We start from the raw sequence: 23,001 nt of genomic DNA, 5'->3' as shown, positions 1-23,001 counted from the left end.
ATAACCTTTTGATCACAAGGCTCGATGTTTGCTTCCATGTAATCGGAATCTACATCACTGGTATTGTCACAAGTTTTTTGCGATCACTTTTAGTTCTAGTTGTCTCACTGAACACTTCTGCAGAAAAGCGCAGCGTTTCTAGTTCGTCCTAAATTTCAGATTTATTACTCGATGATGCCATGTTAATTCTAATGGATATCAGTGCAAAAATTGACTGTTTCTACCTTTATACTTAGTAATCCTCCTTAACGACACAGTTTTATCACCGGTCCTTTGACGCTACATAATTCTGAATTATGTCAAAATCCTAAAACATGCCCTTAAATATTGCTTAATAAATCACAAGAGAAACGTACATACAGCGCCACAAATGACTTTCACTGGCTTATGAAATCACACAACCAGCTACAGTGTCGTTACCCCGAGAACAATTGTTAACTTGTGCTAATAGCCCGACGTGGTTATAAAGTAATTATCAATATCAAATGTGATAATCTAGAAATATTTACAGTTATCTGAGAGAGGTTAAGACTCTTAATCGGAAAAAATATACCCAATAGACAGCGAGCAAAGTTAATGTTCAACCTTAACTAACAAGACTGTGTCTTAAGACAATGTTCTTTACCAAACATTGGATCCTATCCTTACAATTAAACAAAAATTAAAGCTCCTCACCCCTTGCCTGCAATAAAAAAAAAATGAAAAACACAGAAAATGTGAATTTATCGTTTCTGCCATAGGTAAGACGTCACTCGATCAACACAGAATGAAGCAAGTACCTGCTGTATATGACTCCTTATTTCTTAGTCAGCTGATACCCAGGCTGACTAGGTGTGTCTACGTGCAGACTAAATTTCCTGGCCAAATTTACCCAGTGTTTATGTTTATCAGATTAAAGCTTAACTGCAATAGGCTTTTCAGCCAAATAGTTTGTACCGCAGCCATGGATACTGAAGGTGACTAAGGACCCTTGAGTGTAAAACTAGGTGCCTGAAGGTTATTCGTGAGTGCTGTATGATCTATCACACTCGAGGTCGTTAGTTTAACACATATGCTTATCAATACAAGTTAGCTCGTTCAATATGGCTGACAATTTTAAAGTCACGTTATTGCAAAACCCTCAATTAACCTATTTTAAAGGATATTCCAATTACGACATTCATTGCTGAATAACTCATACAAGTTTAGGGGTGTTTGTAAATAAAATGCTAGTAATAATAAAGAAAAAGGCACAATACTGTGACTGGAACAATGCACAAATAACCCATTAACTAGTCACACCACTTAATGGTCGAAGTCAAACACAAACGTCGTCGTAAACATCAGTTTCCTAAGTGCGGGTTATTTATAAATAATATTCTCCAGTTTCGTCATAACACCACTGACTTAACAACACACAGAATATTACTGATAATTACATTTTGATTAACAATAGCAAACAGATACTTGCATAAAATAAACAGAGCAACACTGTATAATACATAAAGAACATTCCCAGTATCACTGATAAACCAACCCAAAAAAAAAATTCATACTATAACGATAATAATGTTTCCCTTGCTAGATACTGATTATGTTAATAAAGATCACAATGTAGTAAAGTATGCTTTTTTAACCACTCTATATATCTACTGTAATTAAGTTGACAGCAACTAACTATCCAAGGTTTTACCGTCGTGCTATAAACTACAAACCTCTTAAATGTTTTGCATATACAGGATTATTTGCCTGTCCTGTCTTATTTACAGAGTAAATATCAATAAATCCTACTTGCATTCATTAAAGTATTATATTTTTCGTTGTTAAATTAGTATGTATGTCACAGAATCCGATTAAAGTCCCTTGATCAGGGGTTTGTTTATCTTGTTTCCTGCCTGTAAAATAATGTAATATGGATATTACAGAGGGATATTGTTGACGTAGATGTAATGAACGAATGTGGGATATCATAGCAATATTTAAAACGAAGTTATGAATATTCAGTTAAGAAATTTTTGTATCATAATACTCATAATCATAAAAATATCTTTATTTCTACAAGTACATGCACAGGGTATATTGGCCTAGCTGTATATGCTTGATATGCTGAGCATGTCCGGCATATTAGGTCAGTTTTGTTCCAGAATGCGACCCACCCCAGTCCACTAACACCCAGGTACCCATTTTATACTGACGAGTGAACATGGACAGCAGGTGTCTTATGGAAACACGTCCCTAATGTTTTCCAGCCGTACCGGAGATTCGAACTCTGGACCTTAGTGTGTGAACAACTATGAAAAAGAAAAGAATTGATTTAAAGCTATGAGCTCAAAAATAGCATAGAATTATACTGAAGAAAAATGTAAATTGTGTAATAACGTCGGTTTCTTCAACTTGATGTGGGATGAGAGTTAGGGACAGATTTTGAAAGTGCAAGTTTTTGAAATTAGAAACCAAGTGAGAGACTAATTATTTTGATAAGTTTTCATGCATGAGTTGAGGGCACTCGTGTGGATGTAGTGATAAAAAAATATGTAGTAAATATACATATGTAGTATTATGTAGTAGGATACAGGTACTTAGTAATAAAAAATACATTGTTGAACAAAATTATAAATGCGTGAAAAAGTTCGCAGATAAAGCAACTGGTGAAAAGATTAGAAATACTGATTGGTGTTCATGTTCCATATTCATCAGCAACGAAAGTGTCGTTGTCCGTGAACAAGTTATTGAGATGGAGACCAAATGTGTCCCTCGGAAAAGACAGTGAAGTCACTGGAGGCGGAGCCTACTAACAGATGTACATGAGAATTGAGGAAGACTAAAACAAGTCTATTGGCCTATGTTAGGCAGGTCCTCATATCTAACTTTTCTCACACATAGCTAGTGGTTGAGCAATGAAGCTGTAGATGTCTCCGTACCAAGATACCTTTGTGTTATTTTATCAAATATTATAATAATGGCCGAGTGACTAACGTCCATAAAACGTCTTCCTTGCAATGGATTGATCATATCTTCATCTTACCTATTCATGTGTGATGAAGTCTGACATGTAAATACATCGTGTGTGATGGAAATGCAAAAAAAAAAAAAAACATCATTTGTGAGAGAATATGGCAAGGATAGTTGTCGTTATTGAGAGTGAGTTACCCGGTGATTGACATTAATTAATCAGACTATCAAACCCATTAGAGATTCCACTCATCTCAAGTTTGGAAACAGATGGGCTGCCCTTTATATGATGAGCTATTACTAAAAAACCTACTCAGTACTCACCCTTTCTGGTGTCCTGGTTGACAATTAGCTCCTGGACCCAGATCCAGTTGCTAATGCCCAGTACACTGGCGCTCTGTGCAATGAAGCGCCGCTTCATCTTACCATGTGACACACTGGTTATGACACCAGTGTGTCAGAATTAAATACCACATCTTAATAGGATCCTACTTTGAAATATGCAAAATTACTGGGAATGGTGCCTGTGAAGGCTTACTCAGCCCTGTAACAACTTCAGTCAGTATTACTAAGGCTGGCTCCTCCTCAGGAAAATTAATGCTTTATTATTTAGAAAATATAAAATATAAAACACTTAAATATGAAATATTGATCCTATATTAATGAAAAATGAAGAATATAAAAGATATCTGAATTCAACGCTAATATATATAAAACTTGGGTGTCTGGTGTTGGTGACACTGCGTGTTGTTGAAATCATAGCCGTTGCTGATGATGGGGGGGGGGGGTGGCAGGTGTTGGTGACAACCCACCGGCTCGTTCTTCACAGAGTCTATAGCCGTTAAATAATCTATCCAGATGACAGGAAAGCAGGTTCTTTACCGCTGCAATGATGAGGGGTTACGTCCTGCAACTTCATACATGTGCACAGGTAAGTAGATAAAACATGGGACGTCTCAGGACGTTAGTCCGTCTCCTTCAATGCTACTCGTGTTCGCATCGCTATTGGGCCGTGCGGACGTGCTGCGCAGTAGCTCCTGATTGAGTTGGCTTTTGCGCAGTGTTGACGTGTACTTAGCTCTGTGAAGACCTGTTTGCGCGCTCTCTACGAAATGAAGCAAGATGCCCTCCATCGAGCAACTTTACCAACAGCTTAAGGAAAAATTGAGGATGGCGAAGTTGAAGATTCGGCGACTGACCGAGGAAAACAAGAAGATTCGTAGTAGTCCTCCTGTTTTGAGTCCTCAGGTCAAGAAGGGAAACTGGTCAGTGGCTCGACAGCAGGGAACGAAGTAGACGATCAAGAAGACGAATGGAAAGGTAGAAACGATGAAGAAGAAAGAGACTGCCGTGGAAACTGTTGTGGAAACATCTAATACATTCTCAGTGCTACCCGACGAATGTAAGTCGACTACTGGGAACATCACGACGAACGACACCAAGGAAGGTAAGAATATTGTTGTTGTTGGGGATAGCCAAGTTAGGTATATGGATAGGGCGTTCTGCTTGAAGGACAGGAGTAGGAGACAGAGAGTTTGCTTTCCTAGGGCTGGGATGGAGGATATTGTTAGCCGTCTGGATGACATCATGAGAGGTAATGGGAGCAATCCTATTATCTGTCTCAGTGCTGGAGGCAACGATGTTGGCAGATGTAGGAGTGAAGACCTGATTAGCAGGTATAGGTCAGCAATAGAAATAATTAGGAGTAAGGGTGGGAACCCTGTCATATGTGGTATTTTGCCAAGGAGAGGAGTTGGAAATGAATGGTTGTCCAGGGCAATTCCTGTCAATTGCTGGCTGGACAAATACTGTAAGGAAAATGCGGTAACATTCATTGACAACTGGGACCTCTTCTATGGCAGAAATGACATGTATGCCAGGGATGGGGTTCACTTGTCTAGGTCTGGGGTGGTAGCACTGGCAACTGCAGTGGAAGGAGCTGTTAGGACTTTAAACTAGGAATAGTTAGTGGTATGGGTTTAGGCAGGAAAACAGTGAAGTCCCAGTGTAGTAATACTACGAGTTCTAGGGGAACTAGTAATAAGCAGAACGAGGTAGATATTGAAAAGCCAGGGACTTCGGGTGATAAGGACAGTAATAGGTTTAGTAGAAAAACAGAAATGAGCAGGAAGGGTAAAGAGAAAGGAGAGTCTTTCAATGTTTATTATGCTAATTGCCGTAGTGCTAGGAATAAGATGGACGAGTTGAGATTAGTTGCTAGTGCAGGTAACATTGATGTATTTGCCTTAACTGAGACGTGGTTTAATTCAAAAAGTCGGGACATGCCTGCGGAATGTCATATTCAGGGTTTTAAATTGTTCCAAGTAGATAGAAGTGTCGGGAAGGGGGGTGGGGTGGCATTGTATGTCCGAGATCGCTTGAACTGTTGCATAAAAACGGGTATTAAGTCTGAAGTAACACATACAGAGTCTGTTTGGATAGAATTTTCAGAGGGGCATGAAAAACTGATTTTAGGAGTGATATACCGTCCCCCAAACTTAGATAGGGACCAAGGGAGACTACTATGGGAGGAAATAGTTAAGGCCACAAGGCACAATAATGTAGTAATTCTAGGAGACTTTAACTTTAGTCATATTGATTGGAATTTCTTGACTGGGAATTTAGAATCATACGACTTCTTAGAAGTAGTTCAGGATTGTTTTTTGAAGCAGTTTGTGACAGAACCTACGAGGGGAAATAACCTGCTTGACTTAGTTATGGCAAACAATGAATCCCTTGTTAAGAATTTAGAAATTTCAGAGGAACTGGGTGCTAGCGACCACAAATCAATTACATTTAGCATTGAATGGAAGTACGATAGTAGCGATAACTCAGTAACAGTCCCAGATTTTCGCTTAGCAGATTACGATGGGCTTAGAGAACACTTATCATCTGTTGACTGGGGTAACGAAGTGAGCTATCAATATGACAGTTTTCTGAACACTATACATGCTGCTCAAAGAACGTTTATCCCATATAAAGAAATTAGATCAAATAGAAATGACCCAAAATGGATGAATAATAGGCTCAAATATCTACTAGGGCATAAGAAAGGAATTTATAGGCGTATCAGAAGAGGTGAGGGTCATCTTATGAATTAGTATATTGACATTAAGAGGGACATTAAAAAGGGGATAAGAAAAGCTAAAAGGGACTATGAAATTAAAGTTGCTAGGGATTCTAAAACTAACCCAAAAAGTTTTTTCCAGGTCTATAGAACAAAAGTTAGAGATAAGATAAGTCCCCTTAAAAATAACTATGGGCACCTTACTGACAAAGAGAATGAAATGTGCTCGATTTTTAATAATTATTTTCTCTCAGTTTTTACACAGGAAGACACTAACAATATTCCAGTAATTAATTTTTATAGTGGGCTAGAAGAAGATAAATTATGTAATATCACAGTCACTAGTGAAATGGTTGTGAAGCAGATAGACAGACTGAAGCAATATAAGTCGCCGGGTCCTGATGAGGTTTTTTCAAGGGTTCTTAATGAATGTAAAAGGAAACTCTGTGAACCATTAACTAATATTTTTAATTTATCTCTTCGAACAGGTGTAGTGTCTGATATGTGGAAGATGGCTAATGTAATTCCTATTTTTAAAACAAGGGACAAGTCGTTACCGTCAAATTACCGCCCAATAAGCCTGACCTCAATTGTAGGTAAATTACTAGAGTCAATTATAGCTGAGATTATAAGAAGCCATCTCGATAAGCATAGCTTGATTAATGATACTTAGCATGGATTCACAAGAGGCCGGTCTTGTCTAACTAATTTATTAACTTTCTTCAGTAAAGCTTTTGAGGCTGTTGACCACGATAAAGAATTTGATATTATTTACTTAGATTTTAGTAAGGCGTTTGATAGAGTTCCGCACCATAAACTGTTAAAGAAAGTGGCAGCTCATGGCATTGGGGGAAAAGTGCTCTCGTGGATCGAGTCATGGCTCACTGACAGGAAGCAGAGAGTGTCCATAAATTGGATTAAATCCGAGTGGGGATCTGTAACAAGTGGCGCTCCACAGGGATCAGTCTTGGGCCCGTTGTTGTTTATAATATATATCAATGATCTTGATGAGGGAATTACTAGTGATATGAGCAAATTCGCCGATGACACAAAGATAGGTAGGATAATTGATTCAAACGTAGATGTTATGGAACTTAAGGAGGATTTAAACAAACTCTATTCTTGATCAGAAAAGTGGCAGATGCAGTTCAATGTAGATAAATGCAAGGTTCTGAAGCTTGGGAGTGCCCATAACCCTAGTACTTATAAGTTAAATGATGTAGAACTTAGCCATACAGATTGCGAAAAGGACTTGGGGGTTATGGTGAGCAGCTACCTTAAACCAAGACAGCAATGCCTAAGCGTACGTAATAAGGCAAATGGATTACTGGGATTTATATCAAGAAGTGTAAGCAACAGAAGTCCAGAGGTCATACTGCAGCTTTATACATCATTAGTAAGGCCTCACCTAGATTATGCAGCTCAGTTCTGGTCTCCATATTACAGAATGGACATAAATTCGTTAGAAAACATTCAGCGTAGGATGACTAAATTAATACATAGCATTAGAAATCTTCCTTATGAAGGAAGATTGAAGACTCTTAAAAGTTACATTCACTTGTTAGACGAAGAATGAGGGAAGACCTGATCGAAGTGTATAAGTGGAAGATAGGTATTAATAAAGGGGATATTAATAAGGTCTTGAGGATGTCTCTCCAAGAGAGAACCCGCAGTAATGGATTTAAATTAGATAAGTTTAGATTTAGAAAGGACATAGGAAAGTATTGGTTTGGAAATATGGTAGTTGATGAGTGGAACAGTCTACCTAGTTGGGTAGTTTCAAATTTAGGTTGGATAAGTACATGAGTGGGAGGGATTGGATTTGAGTGGGACTTTCACATCAGAGCTTATTTCTTGGGTGGCATTGAAAATTCGGTTGGGCAAATGTTTTGTTAGTGGGATGAATTGTAAAGGACCTGCCTAGTATGGGCCAACAGGCCTCCTGCAGTGTTCCTCCTTTCTTATGTTCTTATATTCGTTGGTTGGCAGGTGACCCATTCTGTCATTCCAAGCTGGAAAGAGAGACAGGTTACCCACTGCTTAAGAAATCACTCTCCATGATAAGTACAATACCTAAAAGACGTGGAGATTATTAAGACATTTAACATAAAGCAAGACTGAAAGGACTAAGTTTATTATTGGTCAAAAGTGCAGCTTTCAACCAAAATGTCCACTAGAATATGAGCAGGCGTGTACGTACAGTAGTGCTGGGAGCTGTGGGTCTAGTGATTACTGTTTGGCCGGAGCCCCACACGTCACCTTTCGGGGGGGGGGGAAGAGGGAGGGGAAGGGAAAGAGGGAGCTGGACTTACCCTACCTTAACAAGTAGCCGGCAATCAAACTATTGTTACTATATACTCCCTCGCTACTCCTATCAATTGAACTTTTCCCTCACACTCCCCCATACCAAGACTTATAGTCAAGGAATATAAGAAGAATAGGCGAGGAAAAAATTCTAACACGTGGAAGTCGCGTAAGACAACAAATCTTCTATTGACTGTCACGACTTAACCAGTCAGAAATAATTGGATGAACCATTGATATACACTATATGGAACTTAAAAGCTTGGAGAGCCAATGTCCACCTCAAGAGGCGACTGTTGGTTCCCTTAAAAGTTTCTAGGCACATCAAAGGTTTGTGATCCGTTTCTAAAATGAATTCTTTTCCCAGTAAATAAAATTTAAGCTTGGAGATACCCCACACAAGGGGCCAAACATTCCTTTTCTATGGTGGAGTATCTCGTTTCTGCAGGAGGGAAGTTTTAGATTTAATAAATATACAGGAACTAGGAGTGTGCATTTTGTGCAGTAAGCACCTGACACCTATTGCAAGAACTATACTTCTTTGTAACCTGAGAGTGTGCTTGAGCTTATGCCATGTCTTACGATGGGCCAAGTGTTTGGTCACTGGCAAATCATGAGCCATTTGAAGAACAGCCTCTCGACATGGTTTAGGAACAACAAGGAGGGAATAATCTATCACTAAAGAATGAGATTTAAATACAGATTTATATAAGATACCATTAATATATTCAAACTTATGAGATACGTATCTCCCATGGATAACTTTGTTGTTAAAAGCTTGATTATGACAATCCCGAAGTGAAGGGCAATTGCACTGTATATTGACAAAGTCATCCTTGGCCATAAAATCTGGGAAAATAAAAGGACTCACGGTGGGAGAAGAGGAGGTAGGAGAAACCGTGGTTATGGTCTGAGCCCTAGTCAAGACATTAGAGTGCTGGAGGCAATACCCTTATTTTCACCTGTCGAGTGGACAGGTGATCCTGCTACCTCACTATCGAGAGCAGTATCATCTGTTTCCACCCCCAAATGAACAGTACGAGATAATGCAGCTTCCGGTGCGGAATTGTTAAGGGGATTATTTAACTTGCAAGGAAGAACTGGAAAACTTGGATCCACGGGTGGTGACGAAAGATCCGCCTCTGAAGGAAGAACGGCACCTTTAATGTTACCCACTATTATAGAACAAGTAATTGGGGCTAGTACCGCATTAGTCCAACCGGTGAACCATTTAGTTTTCAAGTAACAACGTATTGTAGGGAAAGTATTTTCACGACCCAAGTAATCTGAAAGAATAGAGGACACACGAGAGGTTTTAAAGTAAGGGAACAACTTGTCCGAAATTACTATGCACGTACATTCAGTGTCACGTAATATGTCTGAGACTTTTATATCATTAACTGCTCCTGAACAGAAGGGTGCTTGGTCATTACCATCAACAAAACATCTTCCAACTTTCTCTATTTTCTTGGAAGGACAATCTGGACGTTTATGTCCGATACAAGCACACCGATGACATGTTGGCATAATAGCTGGTGACTTTGCTTCTACTTTAGGTTTCTTAATTTTTGGTTCAGGTGAACCATTGCCCTTAAGGTTCGATCCCTTTAGGTCTTTATAGGAATTGTGAGCCTCAGCATACAAGTCAGCGGCCTCAGCAACTTCCTCAGCTTTAATCAGGTTACGTTCTCTAATGAATGTTCATATCTGGCGAGGAAGAGCTGTCAGGAACTGGTCAGCAACCATGAAGTCTCGAAGAGATTCATAACTGTGATCAATTCCTGAACTCTCTATCCAAAAGTCGAACAAGCGAAAGAGTGTTACTTGTAACTGCTGAAAGTTCTGGCCAGGCTGTAAGGTGGCATACCTGAAATCTTTCCTGTAAGAATTAGTGTTTTTTTGATATGCTTTAAGGATTGCCTTTTTCAGTAGGTTATAATTACATATGATATCCTGCGACAAAGTTGCATAGATATTCAAAGCTGTACCAGAAAATAACATTCCTAACCTGGTAGCCCAGGTGTCAGCAGGCCATTCACAGAGGGTAGCAGTATTTTCAAACCTGATAATGTATGAAGTAATGTCTTTAACCTCTGTGAAGGGAGGTAAATTAGGTGTTGGAATATGTGCACTAGCTGCATGATGTTCAATTACTCCTTCCTCTAATTGTTGTTGTGTAAAGTTAACTTTTTATTCTCTAATTCAAGGCGATCTTTTTCTCTCTCTCAGCTCATGTTCTCTATCTCTTTCCTCACGTTCTCTAGCTCTTTCCTCACGTTCTCTAGCTCTTTCCTCACGATCAAGTCTATCACGCTCTTTTTTGTCTTCGCGCTCTCTTTCTGTCTTTCTTGGCTCTCTCTTTCAATTCTCTCTCTCTCCTTTTTCTCTTCTCTTTCGATTCTCTCTCTCTCCTTTTTCTCTTCTCTTTCGATTTTCTCTCTCTCCTTTTCTTCTTCTCTTTCGATTTTCTCTATCTCCTTTTTTTCCTGTCTTTCCCTTTCTAACTGTCTCTCTTCTCTCTCAATTGTCTCTCTTTCAAGTCTTTCCTGGATCTTAGCACTAATGAAAGATTCTAAATTTTCCCTGTTATTCCTCACTTACTTCCAGCGTTCATCCAAAACTGGTATTCCTCCATACTTGCAAGAATAACTTAAACTTTCAGGGGAAATGAAATGGGTATTAAAGAAAACGGATGGTTCAATTCCTGCTCCGCTCAAACTGCAAATAACCAGAGGGCTCGATCCCTGCTTCAATTAAACAATATGTATTAATGAAAACGAAGGGTTCTATGCCGGCTCCGAGCAAACAGTAAGTAGAATGGGGTCCTTTGACCATCCAGTCTTCTCACCAATAAATCAAAAGTGTCCTACGACAGTTCCCTTGATATAATAAAGAGCTCAATGAAATAAATTTTCACTGGAAAATCTCGGGTCCATAGAGTCTAATCCTCCAAAGTGTTTCAAGCTCACACAAAAATAGGTGGCAGAATTAACTAGTATTCCTGCCTTGACTTGACTTACAATAAATTGAGACTATAACAATCACCAAATCTTTTAAATACCTGTACTGTAGTCCTACTATAGAGAATGATTACTCATGGCTGGTGGTAACCGTCTGTGGTATGCAGCGTTGAAGTTCCAATGGTAGATTCGTGATGGAGTTGAATCTTGATTCAGTCGAGCGAATCCTGGCAAGGTCGCCACTTGTGAAGGCTTACTCAGCCCTGTAACAACTTCAGTCAGTATTACTAAGGCTGGCTCCTCCTCAGGAAAATTAATGCACAGAAAAAGAATAAAAACTGACAAACATAAACACTTTATTATTTAGAAGATATAAAACACGTTACCTTTCGGGGGAGGGGGGAAGGGATAGCAGGAGCTAGACTGACCCTACCTTAACAAGCAGCCGGCAATCAAACTATCACTTTCGGGGTGGGGGAAAAAAGGGGGGGAATAGCGGGAGCTAGACTTACCCTACCTTAACAAGTAGCCGGCAATCAAACTATTGTTACTATATACTCCCTCGCTACTCCTATCTATTGAACTTTTCCCTCACAGTGCCACCGTGCTGACTCTCACCGGTGACGTAGTGATACGAGGCGTGATGTTTAACTCCGCACGACTGTGGCTCTGATGTTATTAACGGTTCACAATCACTTGAATCTATATTTCAATCGATAATTAAGTGGCGAATGCAGTATTTGGACGCGCCTCTTCTGTGGGCGTGTCGACACACCTCACATGGTGTCTGTTCTGTCTGACGCTGCCCACCCCTGCCATTCTTCCAGCTGAATGTTCCTAGCTAGGCACTGGGCAAGGGTTGTCATATATGGCAAAAATATGGACACTGTCTTTTTGGTGCGAATGTCAGACACATTAGACATTAACTGAAGATCTTACCTTGATGAGACAGGATGATAACTATAACGCGGAGGGAGGGGAAAAAGTCGGTTAGTCTCACTTCCTCCGTCCCCTCTGTTATACTCACAAGCCCCCCATCCCTCCTCCACCTAAAAATGATGGATGACATAGTGGAATCATTAACTCTGTGGAATAAATCCACCACAGTAAAAGTCATCCACTGATGGAATATGAGATGAAATGCCATCCAGTCTGATACTGGCTTGAAAAAAAAATATGCTTGAAAGAAAATGACAGGGGAAACTATTCTGTTTGATGGGGAAATGACAAGACAACCATCCTGTGTGAAGGAATATGACAGGGGAAACAGAAAAATCTTTTCTTCATACAAGTAACTATACAGTAGAGTAGAGGCCATTGATTAATAAAATATTTGACTTGGAAAAAATGAAATCATTAATAATCAGTTATGCAAAGAACAGAAATCACAGAGAAGTAAGATCCAAAAATAGATACCTATGAAAGTTGCCCTTTTACGTTATGGTATTATTATTATTAGTAGTAGTAGTAGTATTAGTAGTAGTAGTATTGCTGTACCCATGGAGAAGTGCTAAACCCGTTAATGTCACACGGCCGTTGAGAATAGGGGACTGTCAATTTTGTTCCACAGAACAATAGGTGCGCTACAGCATATTTTTTTTTTAAAGTGAACATCTTAAACAAAAGAACATGGAGACGAGGATAAAAAATAAATAGAACTATGAAAGTTTAGATATCAGAGTGAAGAGAGAGAATGGAGAAAGTGAATGTGTTCAGCTTCTTGGGAATAGACATGTCGGCCGACTTCTCTGCTTTGTGTGAAGAACTATGTAATAGGTGAGAGGAAAAAGGCAGGTGGCTTGGTGAGGCATCTTCGGAAAGACAGAAGTGTATCTATGAAGGCAAGGCGGGGAGTGTACCAGTGGACAGTGGCACCAACACTTGCATGTGTCCAACACATAGGCATTAAACGTTGCAACAAAAAGGAGGCTGAACGTTTTGAAGATGGGGCTGGTTACCAAAGTATGAAGGAATGGGGCAGCTGTGGCTTATCAGTGGCTTAGGCATTACAGAAACTTGTAAAGATGCTTCACCCGTGAGAAGCAGAAGCATGAAGTGAGAACTCGTGTCAGTAAACAGGTGTAGAGGCAGAGTACTATTGACTCAGATCTGTGTGGGCCTTTACTGAGACACTGAAGAGGCGGTGAAGAGTTGGAGGCAGAGATGCTGCACTACACTCTGGATAGCAGAAACATAGGTAGACATTTGAAATGTAATGTTTGCGTTCCTCTGGAAAGACAGCAGCTGAGTGGGTGATGGTAAATGTTTCCTTTTTCTTTGGAGGTCACTGTGCCTAGGTGGGAGAGCCAGTATTTGTCATTTTATGTCACTCTTTGTCTAATGGCTAAATAAAATGGCTTATAAATATCTTTAATATTGACCATTCACGCAATGTTATAAGTATGCATTATTTCCCCCCCAAAAAAATATCATAATTAAAGGTAAAAATTTAATAAATGAAAAAGTCACAAAAAATAATAGAGTAACATAAACAGAAATATAGGGGGCAAGAACAGAGGTAAAATGTAAAAATGTAAGTCTAATGTTTGTCTCAACAGAAAGAGACACGAGAGAGACCGCGCTGTGGTCATCACTGCTGATGGCAAGTGTAATGTCACTGCTGTTCTTCCTGATTGTCAGTGTCACTGTGGCTCACCTCCCTCGTCCTAATGGTAAGTTGAGACAGTTGCCCAGCCGCTTCGCCCTCATGGGAGGTTGCAACAGTGGCCTAGCTGCTTCGCCCTCATGGGAGGTTGCAACAGGGACCCAGCTGCTTCGCCCTCATGGGAGGTTGGAACAGGGACCCAGCTGCTTCGCCCTCATGGGAGGTTGCAACAGGGACCCAGCTGTTTCGCCCTCATGGGAGGTTGCAACAGCGAGCTAGCTGCTTCGCCCTCATGGGAGGTAGTAACAGGGACCCAGCTGCTTCGCCTTCATGGGAGGCTGCAACAGCGACCCAGCTCCTTCGCCCTCATGGGAGGTTGCAACAGCAGCCCAGCTGCCTCTTTTTCATAGTAGATTGCAAAGTCAACTAGTTTGTTTTTAGTTCTGCCGTGCGAGCTGCTAGTTTACTGTGCACCTCATACTCATCCTGTGAGCGGTAAAGTATAAAAGGAAAAAAAAACAGGATTACAGCGGTCACAGTGAGTCTCTGTGAGTCCCCACTGACCATTGTTACATAGGTAGAAGGGAATGTTAGTCATTCCGTATTTTTCAATTACTTCATATAGTTGTACACAACATAGTAAGAAATACAATGTCAAAAATTTACTTTCTTATTGAAACTCAAGAATAAAAACAGATGGGTAGAGAATCGCAGAGTGGTCGGTCCCTGAGTGGCTGATCCCTGAGTGGCTGGCCCCTGAGTAGTCGGTCCCTGAGTGGTCGGTCAATGAGTGGTCGGTCCCTGAGTGGCTGGCCCCTGAGTGGTCGTTCCCACAATGGTCGGTCCCTCAATGGTAGGGCCCTGAGTGGCCGGTGCCTGAGTGGTCAGGCCCTGAGTGGTCGGTCCCAGTGTGGTCGGTCCCAGTGTGGTCGGTCTCAGAGTGCAGCTTCTGGGTCAAAACCAACAAAGCTCCATTTCCTTGGATCACAATTCCAACTAACCTCCCTCTCCCTACCACTTAAGGCCACCCACGGCCTGAGAATCTCCTTCACCCATTCTCCTGGCTGAAGACTAACCTAGGTCCAATACCTTGGATGAAGAACACCCTCATACCCCACATCCCCTACTCAATTTACTCAGACCAAGATCATTCCATGCCCCACCCACTACCCTTACCACTTATCCCAACTTTTAAAGAATCTCCAAACCATGGCCGGGCTCGGAGAATAGAGAAACTTTCGAAACTCTTCAGAGGTATATCAAAGGTATAGAGGTATAGGAAAGAACACAAACATTCTAATTTCAAAGAAATTTCAATACCCCGAAAGTAGTGACCCGCGCCTATCACTTATTACTACTAAATAGTGATTTCAATACTCAGGAAGTAGTGATCCGCGCCTGTCACTTATAAACAGTAAATATTCACCCACTAGTGATTTCAATACAAAGAAAGTAGTGATCCGCGCCTGTTACTTCATAAACACTAAATGTTCACCCACTAGTGATTGCAATGAAACCAAAATTACTAATCGACCCATTTTTACCTCATCAAAGATTTCATTACACGTAATCCATTCTACCTCAAACTACCTATACATTAGGATCAAAATCTTTAAAGAACTGATCAATGTTTGTAGAAAGTGAAGTAGGAACTAATTTCCATCGCTGTGTGTTGTGCCGTCTATGCAAAATACACAGACGATATTGATGATTAAATAATTTACAAACCAGGTTCTTATATGTATTGTTTTCCAACACATAATACAATAAGTCAGCCAACCACTACACAATTCTTATTCATGTCCGTAAATATAATTAACATTAATATGAGGGTTCATATCTCAAGTTTCATATCTTTTTCACATGATTTACCATTCATATCAAGATTAATCTTATAAACAAACTTTTAGTCTTAGATAATTCTGTTCCTCATCTTTTCTCAGGAGATGTTTTGCACATTAACTGAATGGTTTGCCAGCGACCAATGACCAATGGTAAATCACCAAATCCCTCAACATTTGTCACTCACCTCTCCCTCTCTCTCTCTCTCTCTCTCTCTCTCTCTCTCTCTCTCTCTCTCTCTCTGAGACATTCTAACCAGATTAAATCTCTGTTCCTACAATCACTCTCCCAACACCATAACTAAGACTCATCAATCATTGATTAAATACGAGAGAAAGTCAATATATAATAATATTCCTTAATATTTAAGAATAAACTGTCTATATAATGCTTAATGCTTTGTATTTAAAAATAAAATTAAACAGTAATGTTTCTGAGACAAAAGAAAAAAAACGAATTACAAAAAGAAAACAAAAATACTGGAGTTAAAGTTGAACCCAAGTCAAGCGCTTAAGAGTCGTCAGCTTTGACCACTGCACCACAGTCGTCATTGTTGACCACTGCATCACAGAGTCGTTAGTTTTGACCACTGCACTACAGAGTTGTCAGTGCAGACTACTGTACAACAGAGCGACACTTTTACCTTAGATTTGGAAAGAAGTTAGAAGTTAATAGGTGAAACCGGACTGTGAAGTGAGGCGGGAAGAGGAGTGTGTAATAAGGAGTTAACTGAAATGGGTGTGTGAAGTTAAGGGAAAAGTGAGCAGTGAAGAGGGTTTTGAAGAAGAAAATTTACTAGTAATTGAGTGGTGGTCGGTCCCAGTGTGGTCGGTCCCAGAGTGCAGCTCCTGGGTCAAAACCAACAAAGCTCCATTTCCTTGGATCACAATTCCAACTAACCTCCCTCTCCCTACCACTTAAGGCCATCCACAGCCTGAGAATCTCCATCACCCATTCTCCTGACTGAAGACTAACCTAGGTCCAATACTTTGGATGAAGAACACCCTCATACCCCACATCCCCTACTCAATTTACTCAGATCAAGATCACTCCATGCTCCACCCACTACCCTTACCACTTATCCCAACTTTTAAAGAATCTCCAAACCATGGCTGGGCTCGGAGAATAGAGAAACTTTCGAAATTCTTCAAAGGTATATCAAAGGTATAAAGGTATGGGAAAGAACACAAACATTCTAATTTCAAAGAAATTTCAATACCTCGAAAGTAGTGACCCGCGCCTATCACTTATTACCACTAAATAGTGATTTCAATACCCAGAAAGTAGTGACCCGCGCCTATCACTTATTACCACTAAATAGTGATTTCAATACCCAGAAAGTAGTGACCCGCGCCTATCACTTATTACCACTAAATAGTGATTTCAATACTCAGGAAGTAGTGATCCGCGCCTGTCACTTACAAACAGTAAATATTCACACACTAGTGATTTCAATACAAAGAAAGTAGTGATCCGCGCCTGTTACTTTATGAACACTAAATATTCACCCACTAGTGATTGCAATGAAACCAAAATTACTAATCCACCCATTTCTACCTCATCAAAGATTTCATTACACGTAATCCATTCTACCTAAAGCTACCTATTCATTACGATCAAAATCTTTAAAGAACTGATCAATGTTTGTAGAAAGTGAAGTAGGAACTAATTTCCATCGCTGTGTGTTGTGCCGTCTATGCAAAATACACTGATGATATTGATGATTAAATAATTTACAAACCAGGTTCTTATATGTATTGTTTTCCAACACATAATACAATAAGTCAGCCAACCACTACACAATTCTTATTCATGTCCGTAAATATAATTAACATTAATATGTGGGTTCATATCTCAAGTTTCATATCTTTTTCACATGATTTACCATTCATATCAAGATTCATCTTATAAACAAACTTTTAGTCTAAGATAATTCTGTTCCTCATCTTTTCTCAGGAGATGTTTTGCACATTAACTGAATGGTTTGCCAGCGACCAATGGTAAATCACCAAATCCCTCAACATTTGTCACTCACCTCTACCTATCTCTCTCTCTCTCTCTCTCTCTCTCTCTCTCTCTCTCTCTCTCTCTCTCTCTCTCTCTCTCTCTCTCTCTCTCTCTCTCTCTCTCTCTCTCTCTCTCTCTCTGAGACATTCTAACCAGATTAAATATCTGCTCCTACAATCACTCTCCCAACACAATAACTAAGACTTACCAATCATTATTAAATACGAAAGAAAGTCAATATACAATAATATTCCTTAACATTTAGGAATAAACTGTCTATATAATGCTTAATGTTTTGTATTTAAAAATAAAATTAAACAGTAATTTTTCTGAGACAAAAGAAAAAAAAAAACGAATTGCAACAAGAAAAAAAAAATACTGAAGTTAAAGTTGAACCCAAGTCAAGCGCTTAAGAGTCGCCAGTTTTGACCACTGTACCACAGTCGTCATTGTTGACCACTGCATCACAGAGTCGTCAGTTTTGACCACTGCACTACAGAGTTGTCAGTGCAGACTACTGTACAACAGAGCGACACTCTTACCTAAGATTTGGAAAGAAGTTAGAAGTTAATAGGTGAAACCGGACTGCGAAGTGAGGCGGGAAGAGGAGTGTGTAATAAGGAGTTAACTGAAAGGGGTGTGTGAAGTTAAAGGAAAAGTGAGCAGTGAAGAGGGTTTTGAAGAAGAAAATTTACTATTAATTGAGTGGTGATTGCTAAAGCAGATACTAAGTGTACTAGTTGACTGGAAAAGATAAATAAATATTATTGTATATGAGTAAAAGAGCGAAGAGTGAAAATGGCAGGCATTAGGGGGGTACAGGCTGCCATAATTATGTTTATCTTTCTTCTTCAGTTCCATGAAGAAAGAAATCAGTCATTGGGGCTGGAAAAGGTGAATGGAGTAACAGCGCCCTGGACAGTAAAAGCCCAACAGTTCCCATCCTACCAGAAAAGTAAATGTCACTATCGCCGCAATATATGGCAACACCGCATACCCAAACAAAAACAGTGGCATACAGCTCGTATTGTAGCGCTCTAAGTGGTGATATCCAAATTAATCCAGGTCCTCAAACTATTGTGCAGAGGCAAAACAGACAGATAAATGACGGTGATAATGACGGTCTAGTAGCTAGGAATGATAACCTTAACTCCATATGTAATGCATACATAGGTCAATGTGAGACAATACAGCCATTATTATCTCAAACACCACCAAACAGGTGCATACACTGTACTAAAGTACGAATGAAAAACAGAAAAGGCACCTTATGCAAAAATGTGTAAATGGTGGGTGCATGATGGATGTATGTACAACTATAGTAACGGTGCCGGAATTCACTTTGTGTGTAACAAATGCACTTTGGCGCAGTTACCCTTTAGCAATTATAACATTGATTTACCTAATTATAAAACATATGACCCATTGCCATATATTGATGATTATAATTTTTTTATGAAAACAGGCCTTCACTTTATTCATGTCAACGCAAGATCACTTCTTCCTAAATTGGCAGAGATTAGGATTCTACCTAACAAAATTAGGGCGGCAGTTATATCCATCTCTGAATCCTGGTTGGATGATACGGTGACTGACGACGAGGTCAAAATAGAAGGTTACAATATAAAACGCTTAGATAGGAACAGAAAGGGTGGTGGAGTATGTGCCTACATTAGAAATGACTTAGCTTACAACCCAAGACCTGATTTAAATAACAATAAACTGGAGATTATATGGTTTGAAGTGCTGCTTCCTAAGACCAAACCCATCTTAGTAGGAACTAGTTACCGTCCTCCTACCCAGGACCAGTTCTTAGAAGACTTTTCCAGAGTCTTGTCCGGAGTTGAAAACAATTGCGAGACAATACTGGGAGACTTCAATATCTGTTTTCAGCAGCAAAATAACGGGCTATGCAAAAGGTATAAGCAAATTCTAGGTTTAAATAGTTACACTCAACTAATTAATACACCAACCCGGATCACACAGTTCTCAGCCACCCTAATTGACCACATACTTTGTAACCGCGTCATTACCACAGGCCTTAGTGATCATTTCATCATTTACTGCACTAGGAAAATCACTAGGGATAGGATAGGCCTACACAGGACAATAAAAATGAGGTCAACTAGAAACTACAGTAAAGAAACACTGGTAAATAGGCTACACAATTGTGACTGGACAAAGATAAGTTGCACGGACGTAAATGATGCCTAGGAAAAATTCTAAACAATGTTCAGTACCATCCTTGATAATATTGCACCAGTTAAAAAGGTTAGGATTAAACGAAGAACTGAACCCTGGATGACTACTGAGATATTAGATAATATGAAATTCAGAGACCAGCTGCTAAAAATATTTAAAGCAAACAGACAGGATATTGCAGCACTAAATGAATTCCAAAGGGAGAGGAACAGAGTGCAGAGACTTATAGAAGGAGTAAAGGCAAAGCACTATTGCTCAAAAATTGAAGAGTATAAGCATAACCCCAGAAAGCTCTGGCAACAACTAAAACAGTTGGGGTATAGCCATAAGCCAGTAGATAGGTCTAACATAGTACTCACTATCGATAACGAGGTTTGCCACGAAACATCTAAGGTGGCAAATTGCTTTAATTCCTTCTACACATCTGTTGCATCAACACTAGTAAGTAAACTACCAGCTACCTCAAATACCTTTAACACAGACTCTGATAAGTTTCAAACATACTCTACCAATAAAGGGGTAACCCCAAACAGTTGTCAACTAGTAAGTGTACCTCATGACTTTATTCAAAAAAAAACTGAGCAGGTTAAACCCAACTAAGAGCACAGGCCCTGAAAACATCCTGTCTAAGTTCCTAAAAGATGGCGCTTCTGAACTGTCAATCCCTATTGCTCACATAATAAATCTATCAATCACCACTAATACCGTATCAGATGGGTTCAAGGAGGCCAAAGTTATTCCTATCTTCAAGAAAAATAGTAGGTCTGATGTTAGCAACTATAGGCCTGTTAGTATACTCAGTATAATATCCAAAATTCTAGAGAGGGCGGTGTACTCTCAAGTAGTTAAGTACCTTAATGACAACAACATTCTCCATAGCTATCAATCGGGCTGAAGATCTTACTCAACCGACACCTCCCTAATTAATCTGATGGATTACCTGAGAATTGAAATGTCAAAGGGGAACCTCATAGGTATGGTAACCTTAGACCTGCAAAAGGCCTTCGATACTGTCAACCACAATATATTATGTAAGAAACTTCAAGCTATCGGTATAGGTTCTGTAGACTGGTTTAAGTACTACCTTAGCAACAGGAGACAAATTGTCAAAATCAACAAAACGGAATCAGAACCCCTGCCGATAGCATGTGGAGTTCCCCAAGGTAGTATTCTGGGTCCTTTGTTATTCTTATGTTATGTCAGTGACATGCCTATCAGTGTCAAGTGCAAACTCCTACTGTATGCAGATGACGGTGCTCTGTTAGTGTCAGGCAAAGACTCACAAGATATAGCTAATGTTTTAACACTGGAACTGGAGTCCTGCAGCAAATGATTAGTAGACAACAAACTATCATTACACCGCGGGAAAACTGAAGCCATTCTCTTTGGCACGAAACATAAACTGAGAACGTTAAATAATTTTAATGTCCAGTGTAATGGGGAGCCCATCACTTTGGTTTCATCAGTGAAATATCTGGGAATCCCCTTTGGCCCATGCATGTCAGGAGAATTGATAGGGAACAGTGTAGTAAAGAAAGCGAATGCCAGACTGAAGTTCCTGTATAGACAAGCACAGTGTCTACCTACTGAGGCTCACAGGACCCTATGTCTAGCCCTTATACAATGCCATATGGATTACGCTTGCTCTTCATGGTACTCTGCCTTGACCAAAAAACTGAAAGATAGACTGCAAATCACCCAGAACAAAATCGTAAGATTCATCCTGGTGCTGGGACCAAGAGAACATGTAGGCCAGAATGAATTACAGCAGTTGGATATGCTGAATGTTGAAGACAGAGTAAAACAACTGAAGCTAAACCATGTTTAAAAAATTGCTCAAAAACAGTGTCCAGAATATCTTGCTGTCAATTTTGTCAAGGTTGGGAACCAAAGCAATCATAGTACTAGAGGGAGAGAGCACAACTTTGTAGTACCCACAGTCAGTGGCCAGGCTTCAAACACCTTTTATTGTACAGTAATAAAGGAATGGAACAGACTACCCGCACATGTCAAAGCCAGTCATAGCATGAACCAGTTCAAGAAGAGTGCCAAAAGGTGTCTGATGAATGGAGCTACAGAAAGGGAGGGGAATGATTTTCTATTTTTTAGCTAACATACGTGTAAATTTTACCTTATTCCTAGTAATAACCCTCGTATTGTAGATAGTCTTAATGACCCTCGTGTAGTAGATAGTCTTTTTAGTATGATAATAAGATGTTATCTTCATTATAGAATAATAAGAAAATATTATAACCTTTATATTATAATAATAAGGTAAAAGGACCCCAATGGAAATAAGTCATTCTGCCTGACTTTTTTGGGTTATCCTAGGTTCTCTACACATATGCTGCTATGTATGATAATCTATGTAACTGTATTTGTGTATGCTGTATAGCCCTTGTGGCTTAGCGCTTCTTTTTGAATATAATAATAATAATGTATTTGTGTATACCTGAATAAACTTACTATGTTAGTTAATTCAAGTGTTCTTCACCTTCATCACCAGTTCATTACCCTGGTCATTCCCAACCATCACCCTGGTCACTCATCCATCATCCTGATCATCCATCCATCACCCTGGCCACCCATCTATTACCCTCTTCACCCATCCATCACATCGGTCACCATCCATCACCCTGGTCATCCATCCGTCACCCGGGACATCCATCCATTACCCTGGTCACCCATCCATCACCCTGGTCACCCATCCATTACCCTGGTCACCCATCCATTACCCTGGTCACCCATCCATCACATCGGTTCACCATCCATCACCCTGGTCATTCATCCATCCCCCTGGTCAACATCCATTCCCCTTTTCCCCCATCCATTACAATGGTCACCCATCCATCACCCTGGTCATCCGTCCAGTAGCCGGGTTATTGATTTATCACCCTGGTCACCCATCCATCACCCTGGCCACCCATCCATCACACCATTCACTATCCATCACCCTGGACCCCCATCCATTACCCTAGTCATCCATCCATCACCCTCGCCACCCATCCATCACACCAGTCACAATCCATCACCCTGGTTATCCATCCATTCATATAGTCGTCCATCCATCACCCTGGTCACCC

General features: G+C 40.0%; 1 protein-coding gene across 1 annotated transcript in view; it reads left to right on the top strand.

The window, feature by feature from the left end:
* Positions 1-23,001, top strand: part of LOC128696576 (glutamate receptor 4-like) — a 74,482-nt gene that overhangs the window by 5,581 nt on the left and 45,900 nt on the right. The window contains exon 4 of the mRNA XM_053787898.2: positions 13,821-13,934. Within this exon, the coding sequence (XP_053643873.2) occupies positions 13,821-13,934 (114 nt within the window). The remainder of the gene's footprint in view (positions 1-13,820; positions 13,935-23,001) is intronic.

This window comes from Cherax quadricarinatus, chromosome 47 (assembly GCF_038502225.1).
Source record: "Cherax quadricarinatus isolate ZL_2023a chromosome 47, ASM3850222v1, whole genome shotgun sequence".
Taxonomy (NCBI): Eukaryota; Metazoa; Arthropoda; class Malacostraca; order Decapoda; family Parastacidae; genus Cherax; species Cherax quadricarinatus.
This window is presented reverse-complemented; position numbering and strand designations above follow the sequence as displayed.